The sequence below is a fragment of the Alligator sinensis genome, unplaced genomic scaffold (assembly GCF_000455745.1).
Source record: "Alligator sinensis unplaced genomic scaffold, ASM45574v1 scaffold221_1, whole genome shotgun sequence".
NCBI classification, from domain to species: domain Eukaryota; kingdom Metazoa; phylum Chordata; order Crocodylia; family Alligatoridae; genus Alligator; species Alligator sinensis.
Window position 1 is genome coordinate 2,288,488 of NW_005841948.1, and position 12,836 is coordinate 2,301,323.

General features: G+C 38.4%; 1 protein-coding gene across 2 annotated transcripts; it reads left to right on the plus strand.

The window, feature by feature from the left end:
* Positions 1–7,422: 7,422 nt before the first annotated feature.
* On the plus strand, positions 7,423–12,166 carry COMMD3 (COMM domain containing 3). 2 transcript variants are annotated; one of them, XM_006020163.3, is made up of 9 exons: positions 7,423–7,547; positions 7,580–7,678; positions 9,351–9,462; positions 9,569–9,632; positions 9,724–9,758; positions 10,067–10,127; positions 10,237–10,293; positions 10,382–10,441; positions 11,564–12,166. In XM_006020163.3, exons 1-9 carry the CDS (start codon positions 7,508–7,510, stop codon positions 11,621–11,623), a joined length of 588 nt encoding a protein of 195 aa, XP_006020225.1. In that variant the 5' UTR covers positions 7,423–7,507; the 3' UTR covers positions 11,624–12,166. The 2 variants fall into 2 exon arrangements, with proteins under 2 accessions (XP_006020225.1, XP_025055498.1); XM_025199713.1 differs by having other exon boundaries at positions 10,387–10,441.
* Positions 12,167–12,836: the final 670 nt, after the last annotated feature.

Genomic DNA, 12,836 nt, shown 5'->3' on the forward strand with positions numbered 1-12,836 from the left:
AAGTGACTAGTCTTCTCTTACTAATATAGTTTTAAACTTTCATGCGGAATTAAAAGTGGTACATCCAAATTTATAACTGTTGACACTATCAAACCGAAATACTTGTAGCCCTATATAACTTTTAAAACAGTATCAGGCTTAATGGATATTGTAGTTCCCCTTTAAGTCGTTTTTTCTATTGCCATTATCCTGTTTTACCAGTCATTTTGTCCTCTTACTGAAGGTCACCCTAAGCCTTTGTCAGGAAGGGTGGCATATAAGTGAAACAAATAAATAAATGTAAGTGTTTAAAGAAAATATCAGTGTGGTGTGGTGGTCAAACTAAATATGCATTTGTTTCTGCTTATACAAGGATAATTAATTAAAATAACTAATATGGGCCAGATCCTCCCGGCAGAAATCAAGGTAAGTAACTTCAAAGGAGCTGTAGAACCACTGAGCTTTAAGTAAAATAATTACATTTTCTAAATATTGCTCAGGCATTTTCCACTAGTTGTGACAGAGTTTTGCTTGCATAAGGGCAGCACAATTCTATTGATCTTTTTTTACTGGTTTTAAAGTGCTTTTCACTTTGTATCTAAGCACCATTTGGGGCTCACAGTCAAACAAATGTTTTAATTAAAAAATGAAATTCAGTGCTGTTAATTCTACAAAATATAATAAAGCTTAAGTCTGACACTGGCTATAATATTTTCCACTTTCTTGCTGTTGTCAAGATACATATGCTGTCTTTGTGGATCTAATACAAATACTTTTCCTGTATGACAGTGCTTAATCTTCCATGTTAATGGAAGTACAAGTATTATAGCAAACATCTCTTTAAGTGTTGGATTATAGATAACTCATTCTGTTTGTATTTTTAGTATTCATCTACCTTGATAAGAAACTAACTAAATGCAGAGTTAAGAAAAACACATTTCTGTTTGTTATATAAACACAAAAATATTTTAGCAGCTTGGCCCCATGCTAACTCACATTTTAGTGGCATGACATTAAACACCTGGATACAGAGTCATATCTAAAACATGTTGCCTTAATTTCCTTTGAGGTTTATCTATTTTTACTTACATTTGCTGAATGTCAACTTATAAAAATTACTCCTTTTTGCTCTTCTATACACATCCCTAGTATTAATCTGACAGACTATGAATGCTCCTTGACAACAGTCATCACAGAGCACAATATCCTCTCTATATGCTTCTAAAAGTGAAGCTATGATCTTTGCAATAAGAAGGTATAAACAGGTAAAGTAAGACTGGTTTAAAACACTGACAGGTTTTGTTTAAACCACTGGCAAGTCTTACAATTTATCTGACTTCTTTCTAAAAGCACTTGCAAATGAGAATTTTTGTCAGTAGAACTAAAACATACAAAAAGTTAAACGTAAAGAACAGTTTCTCACTGCATTGAAAGTGAGAAAGTAGGTGTATGATGGAACCCTGCTTGGGAAGCATAAATTATGTAGAGACAGATATGTCTAAAAATATTTCATAATTGTGGCTGGATCATAACAAAAATGTCAGTATTAAAGTCTACTGTAATTAAATATATCTTGTTTACAAGTATAGATTAAAATATGAAACTAAGAAAGAAGTCTTTCTTATCATTCTTTATCAGAATTGCAAGCTATGTTAATTTACAATACAAAACTAAATTTTACATCAATTAAATCAGTATTCCTGCTAAAGCAATGAGATTTCTTGTGTTTTTCCGTTCAGCGTTAAAGGTGCATAGGCCTTATTTATAAATTTACATCATTCTGATCAAATACGCTAGAGGATTATCTTGACGAGAAAAGCCAATACAAAACAGTCTTCATTAAGCCTGCTTTGTTTGTTTGTAAGAAAAACAGCAGACAGAGAATGCAATAAATGGCGATTCACTTTATTGGCAGGATTTTCAAGTAATGTTGCAACTCACAAAAACAGAGCCACTATTACACAAATTAATACTGTATATTATAATTGAGCCTCCTAACACAGACAAGGGGATCACACCTTATGTTAATTAAAATTTTTAAATAGGATCTAAGTCATGTAGGTATACATGCTCTTTCTGGGTTTTTGCTGAACATACACATTCTTAGCCTGGAATCTTGTTTTTAGCCAAATTTGTTTTAAATAGATTTAACATTTTTAGGTAAAATGAGGGAGGAAAAAATATACCTTTATGCTTTAAAATACTTTCTGGTATTGTTCCAGTTCCGAAATTACTTTGATTCTTCAAAAGAATGAAAATTTCCAGGCTACTTCTTCCTCAGAGAATGTACTAAAACATTAAGTCACAGAGATGTTAAGTTTAAAAACCAAATAACACAGATGTGCAGAATATAAACATTTATAAAGATTTTTAATTTTTGTTATCTGAGCATATAGTGGAAAAGGAATTTGACTTTCTTCCTTGACAAGTAAGAATAATATGTGAACAAGTCAAAATTAAGTCAAACAAAAAATTAATAACCTTTTTTTTTCAACCAAGCCTACCTAATTCCAGAAACATTATGTAACAGGATTTAAAAAAATGGTTTAAGGCATAAAAGCCAAAATAAGAAATGTTAATATGTTACTAGACTCTATATAAGATATGTACTAAGCTGCAATATTATTGGTCACAGGTCACTGAAATAAGCTTTTAACGTTTCGGATGTACCGAACTCAAAAGTTCATGGATCAGAACTATTTGTGGGGAATGATTAGGTGTGTTTCAACAGAGTGGCCTTTTCTATAGCTATACAATGAATTGAAGTGAAATATAGAAGGATTGTATACTTTTCCAAAAAATTCTGGAAGAGCTACAAAAGTATTTTTTTTTAAATACATTATCACAACTGCAAATTAGCCCAACATGAAAATTGCCTAAAGGAGCCATACCAAAAAATACAGTCTAGGTTATGGCTTGGTTTATGATAATATTTTGCAACCCATACTATACATTTGTACAAGTGGTGTAGCAGAAAATTTCCTGGGCCTTTTGTGCATGTGTGTCCTTTCTTGCTTGTCATTATGATATTCATTACTATGACTGTGACTGATGTAGGAAAATAAACAGTCTTTGTCAGTTTTTCTTCCAATAGGTACCAAGTTAGCGTTGTGCTTAATGATACCTAGATATCTATTCTTCATTGTTTTTCTTTTATTATCTGTATCAAACGTTTTTAAATTAAATACACTGTATACAAAAAGGACTCATTGCTCAACTACAAGAAAGGTTCTTGGGGCATTCCCATAAACTGTGGATGAAACTCTTACTGGTATCAGTAACAATTTTGCATACCAAGGTATTACCATAGGTTATTACATCTTCTAACTTACTGGAGAAGATGACATCGATGAAAAATACAAACCTGAAGCCTTTGAGAGATACTGATCCAGCTTTTTAGAGTTCATGGAAACTACTCTGAGCATGCTAAATGATTTACCCTTTAATTTTGAACATTATTTCCACGGTTTGTTTTGATTGATGAATTATGTATAGCTGAAAAAACCTAGATTGAATGGGTTGTAGCAATTAGTGTGACTGATTAATTAATGTACAAATGGTAACGTATTTCCTTTGTACTTTGTTTTTTCAATATTGAGGTTAGTATTCTTTTAGAAAAAATAATTGATAGGCTTATAGTATATGTACGTGCCATGTATGAACAGCAAAATTGTTTGAAACTGACAATCTGTAAATCATCTTGACATCCTGTTTGCAAAGACAAAAAGTCAAGATAAGTTGGTGAGTTGATTAAATTGAAAATGTAATTCTTACAATTAAAAGAAGCAAAAGTTCTTACAATAAATATAGAATATATTAAAGATTTTCAGGTATTTATTATGCTTCTAAATAGAAACATTGTATTTACATCTCAAGATTTTGTAAATGTAGAGATAACTCTAGTGCGTATATTTCTACAGTAGATGTCGCTACCATTTTGTGTGTATTTCAATACCTTTCTTTAAGTAGGTATCCTTTATTTTATAGGTGTGATCTCTTTTCCTCTGTAATTCTATGTTCAGATTTTTGTCCTCTCCTCCATTTTATGTTATCTTCTCTCTCCTCCATTTTATGTTCTCTTTTTCCTATGTGGCTGAAATATAGACTATAAACAGATGCTGGATATGTAAGGCTACAAAGTTATAGATATAATTATTTTCTCTCCCCTACTTTCTATGGTCATTTACTACACCTTCATGACAGAATGCAAAATGAAACTGATCAAAGACCCCTGTCCCCCAGGGCTTCAGAGCTCATATCTCTAGTGACATTCACTTTGATGCCAATGTATCAAAAAAGAAATATTGCTTAAAATGCTTAGCAGATTTCTAAACGTTCTTGTTTATAATATTAATACATTATCACAGGGCCTCGTATCATAGTACACAGAATATTTGGCTTTAAGGGCCTGATCCTGCACTCAACAGGATTTTTTCCGTTGATTTCAATAGGTGCATGACTGGGTCCTTAGTACTAACTCCTGCTTATACAATAGATTGACTAGGCAGCCCATAAGAAACTAGGAGCTAAATGTCATGATTTTCCATTTACTATACCAGTTTCAAAAAATGGTCAATACTGTAGAATTGCTTAGTTTATCTAAATTTATATTAAACAATTGACTTTAGCCCGCATCAGGAAAATATATCTGGGAAAGATAATTAGATTTATTAATTCTAATACTAGGATGCCTAATTCTGCAATTCATATTCAGAAAAATGTCAGCAGCTTCAACTACAGAATCAGGCCCCTAGCTCACTGATTATCTATCTATCTATATGTCTGTCTTGAGATATGACATTTCAACCCTTTGGTTTTTTTTAATATAATCAGCTATTGGTTAATTACCTTGATATCTGTGAATTGTTCTGGTGAAATTAAAGCTGTCATTTCACTGCTGCTTCCCAGCAAGAAGTCCAGTCTGCTGAAAGCTCTGTCATCAACCTGAAAACAGAAAATGATTGTAGCATATGTCAGCAGATGAGCAGAATGGCAGACTTAGTGTATTTAATAATTTTTAAATGTAATTATAGATAATATTAGATCTGATAAGTAGTTCTATGATATTGTTGCAGATAATATCTAGTTTCACTACAATAGGAAGTATTTAGAAAAAAATATTTTTCTCAGTTCTTCAGTTTTGTTACCCTCTGAATTTGGCAGAACTGCTTGCCTAGTCAGTTTAATTGTTTCTCATGTTCTTTTAGCTTAACATAGCAAAGAGGAAGAAAAAATATTAGGAAATGTGATTTTAAAATCACAAAAAATACAGGGACACTCAGGAGTTCTTGTGTGCTTTTAACTCATTTTTAAAGTTGACTAGAAGAACAATTACTGACTTCAATGGATATTTTGTCTCAATAGGAAGTGTCAAATTATATATTAAAGGGGTAAGAACATTCAGCAGTGCAAGGCAACAAAAATATCATATAACATTAGTTCCTTAACTTTATTTTGTATTCAAGGGTTGTTATTAATTTTACAACATAACATTTGTATTTCATAAAGAGAAGGCCCTTAAAATAAAGGACCTTAGATGAGGATCAACCATGCGATTTGGCCCTGACTAATACATAAATGCCACAGAAGGAGATGATTAGTTAATGTTAACTTTAAGACACTGTTGTAGCTATGTTTAAATTACAGGGTAATAAAATACAAAGTGTAACATTATATCAACTCCTGGTGTCTTATGAATCTGTCAGTTTACTTGGTCGTAAGTAAAGAACTACCATTTGTCTAGCCACAACAGTACTTTATATAAATGACAACATTGTTGAAAAAGTGATATTATACTTATAGTTAAAATTTGTTTTCATTCATGTTGATTATAATCCCCTACTTCTATTGCTTACACTTTACAAAAGGATACCATTTTGGTAGCTATGTTTCACTTTAGTTCATTGAGCAAAAGATAGCCAGGGGAATGTTTGATGAAATTATATTTAGCAAGCTTCATGTTACCAGAGAAAAGCTTTTAATATGTATAGATCTATTTTTTCACTCTCATATACCAATTTAATTTAGAAAGCTAAAGTGCTATATGTACAAAGTTTGCTATCAGAAAGGTATGTTTTGGTAAATTTGAAAAATATTCATAAAGGTATGAATGAGTTGAGTGGGCTCTAGTACCTAATTTTCCTTACTGTTTTAAGGACTAGATATTTCATGCAATGAAGCAGAAGTAATTTTGGCCTAAACAGAAGCAGGACTGAGCTCAGTATCTTTAGTAATCCAGAAGCGCACTGGCCCCGTGCATATATCTTGATATTATAATGGAATGCATTCATTTGTTTAATAATAAAATGTTCAAAACAAACATTTGTGTCAGTCCATGATCCTTTGGATCTAACTTTGAGGTAAATGTGTGAAATTTCACTGTTTGCCTCTTTGGTTCTTAAAAGTATATCAAGATATGCTAAATTTAAATTAAGATTTTACACATATGAAAATTGACTACATTCATAGTTATGTTCCTACAGCAACATTATACATTTTAGAACATAAAAATATCACCTTATTTAACAGAGAATGTTAAGAGCTGAGTTATATCTATCATAAAACTTGTAATATTAAATGCTTTGACCTTTGTATGTATAAATTCTAAACCATAACGCTGTACTGATATAACTGTTTGTATTTAAATGTGTGTATGTGATATGTCACATCAGATATATCCCATTGCAAATATACACATGACAGAAGTGAAGGAAGGCCCCAGTCCCCCAATCTCTCACTTAGAAGCTGAGACTAACCATAGCCTGTAAAGCTAAGTATGAATGTAAGTGCTTGCCAGATCAGGGCCTATATCTGTGTTGCCAGATTCAGATTTCCACTGTAATGAGACAGTATCAACTCAAACCATAAAATATGCTTCTTCCATTCCAGCTATTTTTAGGCATTATTATATAAACAGGTAGGTTGTTACAGACACCTCAAACGGCCCTCTCACTACAATGTCTGTCTACACGGGATCAGTACAGTTATTCAGAAATTTATTTGCAATTCCTGTAAGGAAGGAGGCTGCACACTATACAAATAACATCATGCAATATGCCGTAACATATGCAGCAGTAAAGAGGAGAAAAACGCATTCCCTTGGCTGCAAAGTTATTGGGAGTTCAAAGTCAGGGAAAAGACAGTTTACAGTGTGCGTGGAATTTCCTTGGCTGTGCCCAGCAAATAAACCAGGGATGGTATTTACAGTATAAAAGTGTTAGCAGCTAAATGGTGTCTGATCCATGGCTGCACAGCAGATGATCTTTTTTTGTTTTGTTTTTTTTTAGAAAATGGCTTTGTTCCTACCCCAGTAAAGGAGACACAAAGACCACTGGAAAGTTGGGGGAAGTAAATACAGAGGCACTTGTGCGTGGTGCAGGGCTGGGAAGAAAGGGTAGCGGTAGTAGCAGCAGCAGCAGCTCCTCTGGCTCGGGCTCTCTGGGGCTGAGATGCAATAAACAGCGGCGGTGGCGAGATCAGCTGAGCCGCGCCGTCACGTGGGCGCGTGTCGAAGGTCACCGCGCTCACAATGGAGCTGTCGGAGTATGTGCAGAGCGGCTTGCAGCCTCTTGCCCCTCCTGGCTGCTTTTCTCCCCCCCTTTAGCCGATCCTGGCTGCTTCTCGCCCAGAGCCTACACGGTTCTGCTCCAGACGGCTTTCCAGAGCCTGCTTGACACCCAGGCGGACCAGGCAGCCTTAGGTAAGCGCTGCTTCTCGAGCGAGAGCCAGGAGAAGAAAGGAGCCCTGCCATGTCCTCCCGGGAGCCAGAGACAGGAAAAAGGGATCTATTTTCTTTCCTGCTGCCACATCCTTGTGTTTACAGCTCGTGCAGGCGCGGGCAGAGCCCCTAGACCCTTGCACCGCAATGACAGTGTCACCTGCACCAAGCCGCCTAACACAGACCAAACACGTACCCAGTCGTGCTCTGCCCCCCGCCTCCGGCTCTCTTGTTTTGCTGCAGAAATAGCCGTGCATTTCTCGCGTGTGGCCTAAAAACGCTCCCAGCCCTGCTTCAGCGGGGAGAGCTCGGCTCTTGAGCAGCGGTGTTCGCGCTCTCGCTTTTTTTGTGCTGGTTGCTTACTCGAGACACCCTCGGTGAGGTTCAGCTAAGCACGTTTGCAAACGGGAGAGGTTAAAGTGATCTGGCAAGGGTCAGATTTGTCTGTGGGCGTCGGTCCAGTGTCGTTTTGGCAGCCGCAGTGCTCCTTTCTGCATGATGTCGTCTCTACGTGCATTTCCTTCCCAGCTCCGCTTGTTCTCGGTACAGTTTCTGCAATAAAAATCAGTTTCGGGGTCAGTCACTGCAGATGCACAGCGGTGGTGTATTGACATTTGACATTCAGCCCCGCGCAGCGGTAGGGCGCAGCGACGGGTTTCTTACAGCTTTTCGACTAGCCCAAAGGCTTCTTTGCAAACGCAGGACACTTGGGTGGGGACTCAAACTAAAAGTGAAAATGTTGTAAAAATTCTAGCTTCTGGGGGGGAGGGGCTTACCAGCCAAGACACTGCTGTATGGAAATGAAATCTGCAGACAGCTTTAAAGTTGGTATCTGGAGGCGTGCAATAATGAGTGTGAGTGCGTGTGTGTGATTATGTAAAGCTAGCAATTAAAACCAGGACGCCTGCTTTGAACAAAGTATCTCGAATATTTGTGTCCGTGCTTCTTCTAGGGTCGGGAAAAAGAGGTCCTCTCTCTCTCTCTCTCTCTCTCTCTCTCTCTCTCTTTGCCTTGGGACGTTTCTTCCTGGGGAATCGCAACAGAACAGGGACTCCATGCGATTATTTAATACTGCAGTGATTCCATCATGGTATCCTTGCAAATTAATTCTGTAGCAGATAGTGTCATATCTTGGGGATGAAAAGGGAATTTAAGGGACAAGAAACTGACGTGTTCAGAAAATCTGTAAGACTTTTACCTTCATGTTCTGTTGAATTTTATGGGCCGGACTCTGACCTCAGTTACACCGGTGTAAATCCGGAGTAATTTACACCGGTTACATCAGCGTTTGATTTTTAATTTAATGTCTCTGCTCTTAAGGCTCTAAGAAATGATGGCGGGGGGTTGGGGGAAAACTGGTGTTTTCCTTGCCATATTTGTGTTTTTAGTAGGAAGGAGGAGAGATGCTTCTATTACCTATTACTGAGGCTGGTGGGTCAACAGCGTTTTTCACGAAGTGAGAAATAGTTGCCCGTGGTGCTGCACGTATTCTAGCAACTTGCCTGCGTGCTCGGTTCCCCCTCCCCCTTTCTGAAATGTCTTTTACTTTGAAATCGCTCCAGAAAAGGTCATATCAAAAAGGAAAGATGTCCCTTTTAGTAACGTGTTTTAAGACTTCAGAACAAATATATCACTAGTAATTCATTTGTTTTAGACCACCCAGACTTGAAACAAATTGACCCAACAGTATTAAAACATTGCCATGCAGCAGCTGCAACTTGTATACTGGAGGCTGGAAAACAGAAAGCCGACAAATCTGCTATAAGGTACTAAGACTTTGAAATCACCCTATCTTCCTAGCGGCTGTTACTTTAAATTATACTGCTAGTTTACATCCAAAGGCTAATACGATTTTGTTTTTTCTCTCTGTAGCGCATATCTAGAAGACTGTAAGTTTGACAGAGAGAGAATAGAACAATTTTGCAGCGAGTATCAGGTTTTCAGCCTATTTTAAACTACCCTCTCATTCCCTCTTATATTTGTTCGTTCAGTAGGAGCTGGCAAATACATGCTTTCCTTTTTTTCAGAAAAACAAAGATACGTTGGAAATCATGTTGGGAAGGTAGGTTATTCAAGTCAACGAGTCATTTTCAGCTCCAGCTATTACTTTATGTTCCAGTATACTTTGTAAAGAGCTACTTAAATTAGTTAAGTAATGGAAGGGTTTTTTTTTTAAAGCTTGCCTACCTAAATTTTAATAAAATATTGTTGAAAGAGAAGGAAATTTTCAATACTCTTAAGATTTTTTAAAATTTTTGATCAAACTTTAAAAAATAATAATTAAAAGATGCTAGTGTTTGTCGATGGAAAGCCTCGAGAACATGGCCTTTTCTTCTAGGCAGGCGTTCACATAATCATCCTATCTTTCAGTATAGGCAGATGTCCTCCGCACATAACCGATGTGTCTTGGCGCCTGGAATATCAGATCAAGGTAATCTTCCCATGTCAGGGTGTGTCTTTTAATTTGTTTTCCTTTTTCTCTGGTAAGGTCTGATTTTTTTCTTTCTTTCTTTTTTGGTATGTGTTTTTTTTTAATGTAGACCAACCAACTTCATAAGACTTATCGACCTGCCTATTTGATGACCTTAAATGTTGAGGTATTGTATACTGCTTTTCCCAGCCTCAATTGTCTGTTGCAGGCTTTTGACACGTTTTAATTAAACACGTGTTTGTTTTTTTCCTCAGAACAGTGGCTCAGGATCACACACAGACGTTAATTTTAGTTGCACTATGGAGCAATTGCAGGTATTTCTTTCCATTACCATCGACTCTCTAGGTGTTTTCAGCTGTGAATGTAAACTTTCTTGCTTTCCTTATCAGGTGTCAATCAAAACCACAGCCTACAATCAGTTATTGGAAAATATTTGGAGTTGTAGTTTAATGTGTTTTTAGAAAAGACATTTTCCCCAACATTTTTGTTTGATCTCTACTTCTGATATGAAACTGGCAGCTATGTCAGTTACACAGGAATTACTCTTGGTTTGTCTTTAGAAACTGATGGAAACATAACATAGATGTAATGTGAATTTAAAAGAAAAGGCATCTGTTTTCTACACTTTGTATATTTTCCTTAGGACAGAAGATCAAGCAAAATGATATGTGGATACCCCAGTATTAAGGAATAGGAATTCTAAATAGCGTTACTTACACTTAAGTCCTACTGCCTAGAAAAACAAGCTGAACTTTGCTTAGTGAAATAAATACATAACTCAACAATGGGAGTATTGTTAATCTGGAAAATAATGGAAACTCCGTGAAAGACTTGGGGAGTTGCGGGGAGGGGTGGGGGGGCAGGGGAGGAGAAGGGAGTGCGAAGTTATTCAAACTACACACTTGGTAGCAAAGAAGAAAAATCGACGTGTGTTCTAAAATCCCTGTTCTGCCTTCAAATCTGTATTTTGATTAGGGGTTTTTTGTTTGTTTTTGTTTTGTTTTTTGAGTGAATTAAATTTGGCATGTTGTCTGACTGGAGAATTGGCCTGGCATAGCATTTTATTTAACTGAAAAGACATAACATTGGTGTCTGATTATTGTGGGAAGTACCGTAGTACATTTTTACATGAACTTTGGGTACCCTCCTGATATGAGCTTCATGTTAACTTAGCTCTTCTACTAAAATAATGGCAATGTAAAAGGTTATTTCCTTTCAATATGTCAAACTTTAATAATTGAATGCAGCAATGAAACAAGTTATTTCAACTGACATTTTGACTTGCATCAAACGTAGCCATCCTCATGTTAAGGACAAGGCTATCTCCATGTCAGTTTGAAGATGCAGACAAGAATCTCCATTTGTTAGTTTCTTTAGCAGGTGACTTGTTGCAAAATATTTTGGTTCTAAAATGAGTGCTCCATTTTTTTTTTTAGGATTTAGTTGGAAAACTAAAAGACGCTGCAAAAAGTCTAGAAAGAGCAACTCAGATGTGACCGAAAGAAGTTGACTGCTGAATTCAAGAAGAAGAAACTTGCTCTTATTCCTAACCGTCTTTTCTTGGGAACTTACTGAACCCCTCTCCTCTTTATCGTGAATAGCACGTAGCCCTGTAAAACCTTAGTCCGTATTACGTAAGTGTCAGCTATTGTGTCAAAGTTAAGTGTCATTATTGTCGTGCGGGTTCTTTATTAATGGCCTTTTCTTATGAAAACTATTGTCATTGATGTGTCCTCGAACTATTCCCTCATTTCATGTATTTTTAAATTTGATTTCTGGTATTTTTTCCTACTAGTTCTAATAAGAGGGATTTTTTCTCGTAATGGCTGAAGTTAGCTATGGAAGGAAACACAGCTGCTCTGCGAACAGCTTTTTGGGGGGATTGCAGGGGGGGAGAATGAAGTGTTTAACTTTAGAGGAGTGAAAATCCCGTCTCGAGGGAATATTGTTACTGCGCCGGGTGCCCTGCCATTGGGCAGCGGTCCTGCTTGCGCCTCATCATTTCACTTAAACTGAAATTAAAAGCTACTTAAACTTTGCAATAGACCATTCATCTTTACCCGGACTGACTCGTCCAAAGCCCCAAAGGAAGCACTGCTGGAGCGCTGTAGACGAGGGGCCAGCGCCTGCTCCGGCTGCGGCCCCGGCCGCGGCCCCGGCCCCGGCTCCGGCTCCAACTCCGACCCAGGAAGCCTCCGGCACCGCTGTCACGGGCGAGGTCTCCCCAGTTTTTCTTGCACCTCCCCCCCCCCAGCTCTGCAGTCCTCGGCGGGAGGGGTTGTGCTCCGGGGCGAGCTGTCAGGCTCTGTCTGCGGCCCGGAGCCGGCACCTGTGCCAGGAGGGCAGGGCCCGCGGGGCTGGGAAGCCGGGCCTGCCTTGCCCCCTGCGGGACTGCTTCTCCCGACTTCGGACTCGCGCCCCGAGGGGGAGGGACCGTCTGTGCCCAGCCCAGCCCCGCGCCCGCCCGGTCCCGGAGGGTCACCTTGCTGGGCTTGCCGGGCAGCTAAGGACACCCACCAGCACCACCCTCGCCGCTGCCTCCTGCTTCCAAGCGGCCTCGCTGCTGGGGGGTGCCGCTGGCGCGGGAAGTCCGCGGGGCTGGGGCTGCAGAGGCCGGGGCTGCCCGCGCGGAGGGGGCGGAGCAGACACGTGCGGCCGGGCGCGGGCAGCGGGGCCGGAGCAGGGGGAGGCAGGGCAGGGCAGGCGGGG

What these genes read in the sequence shown, in the direction of transcription:
- COMMD3 (XM_006020163.3), top strand. Translation starts at nt 7,508, where the DNA reads ATGGAGCTGTCGGAGTATGTGCAGAGCGGCTTGCAGCCTC. An exon ending in AATTTTGCAGCGAGTATCAG is followed by an intron (nt 9,633 to 9,723) that starts GTTTTCAGCCTA and finishes CCTTTTTTTCAG; the next exon opens with AAAAACAAAGATACGTTGGA. An exon ending in TGATGACCTTAAATGTTGAG is followed by an intron (nt 10,294 to 10,381) that starts GTATTGTATACT and finishes TTTTTTCCTCAG; the next exon opens with AACAGTGGCTCAGGATCACA.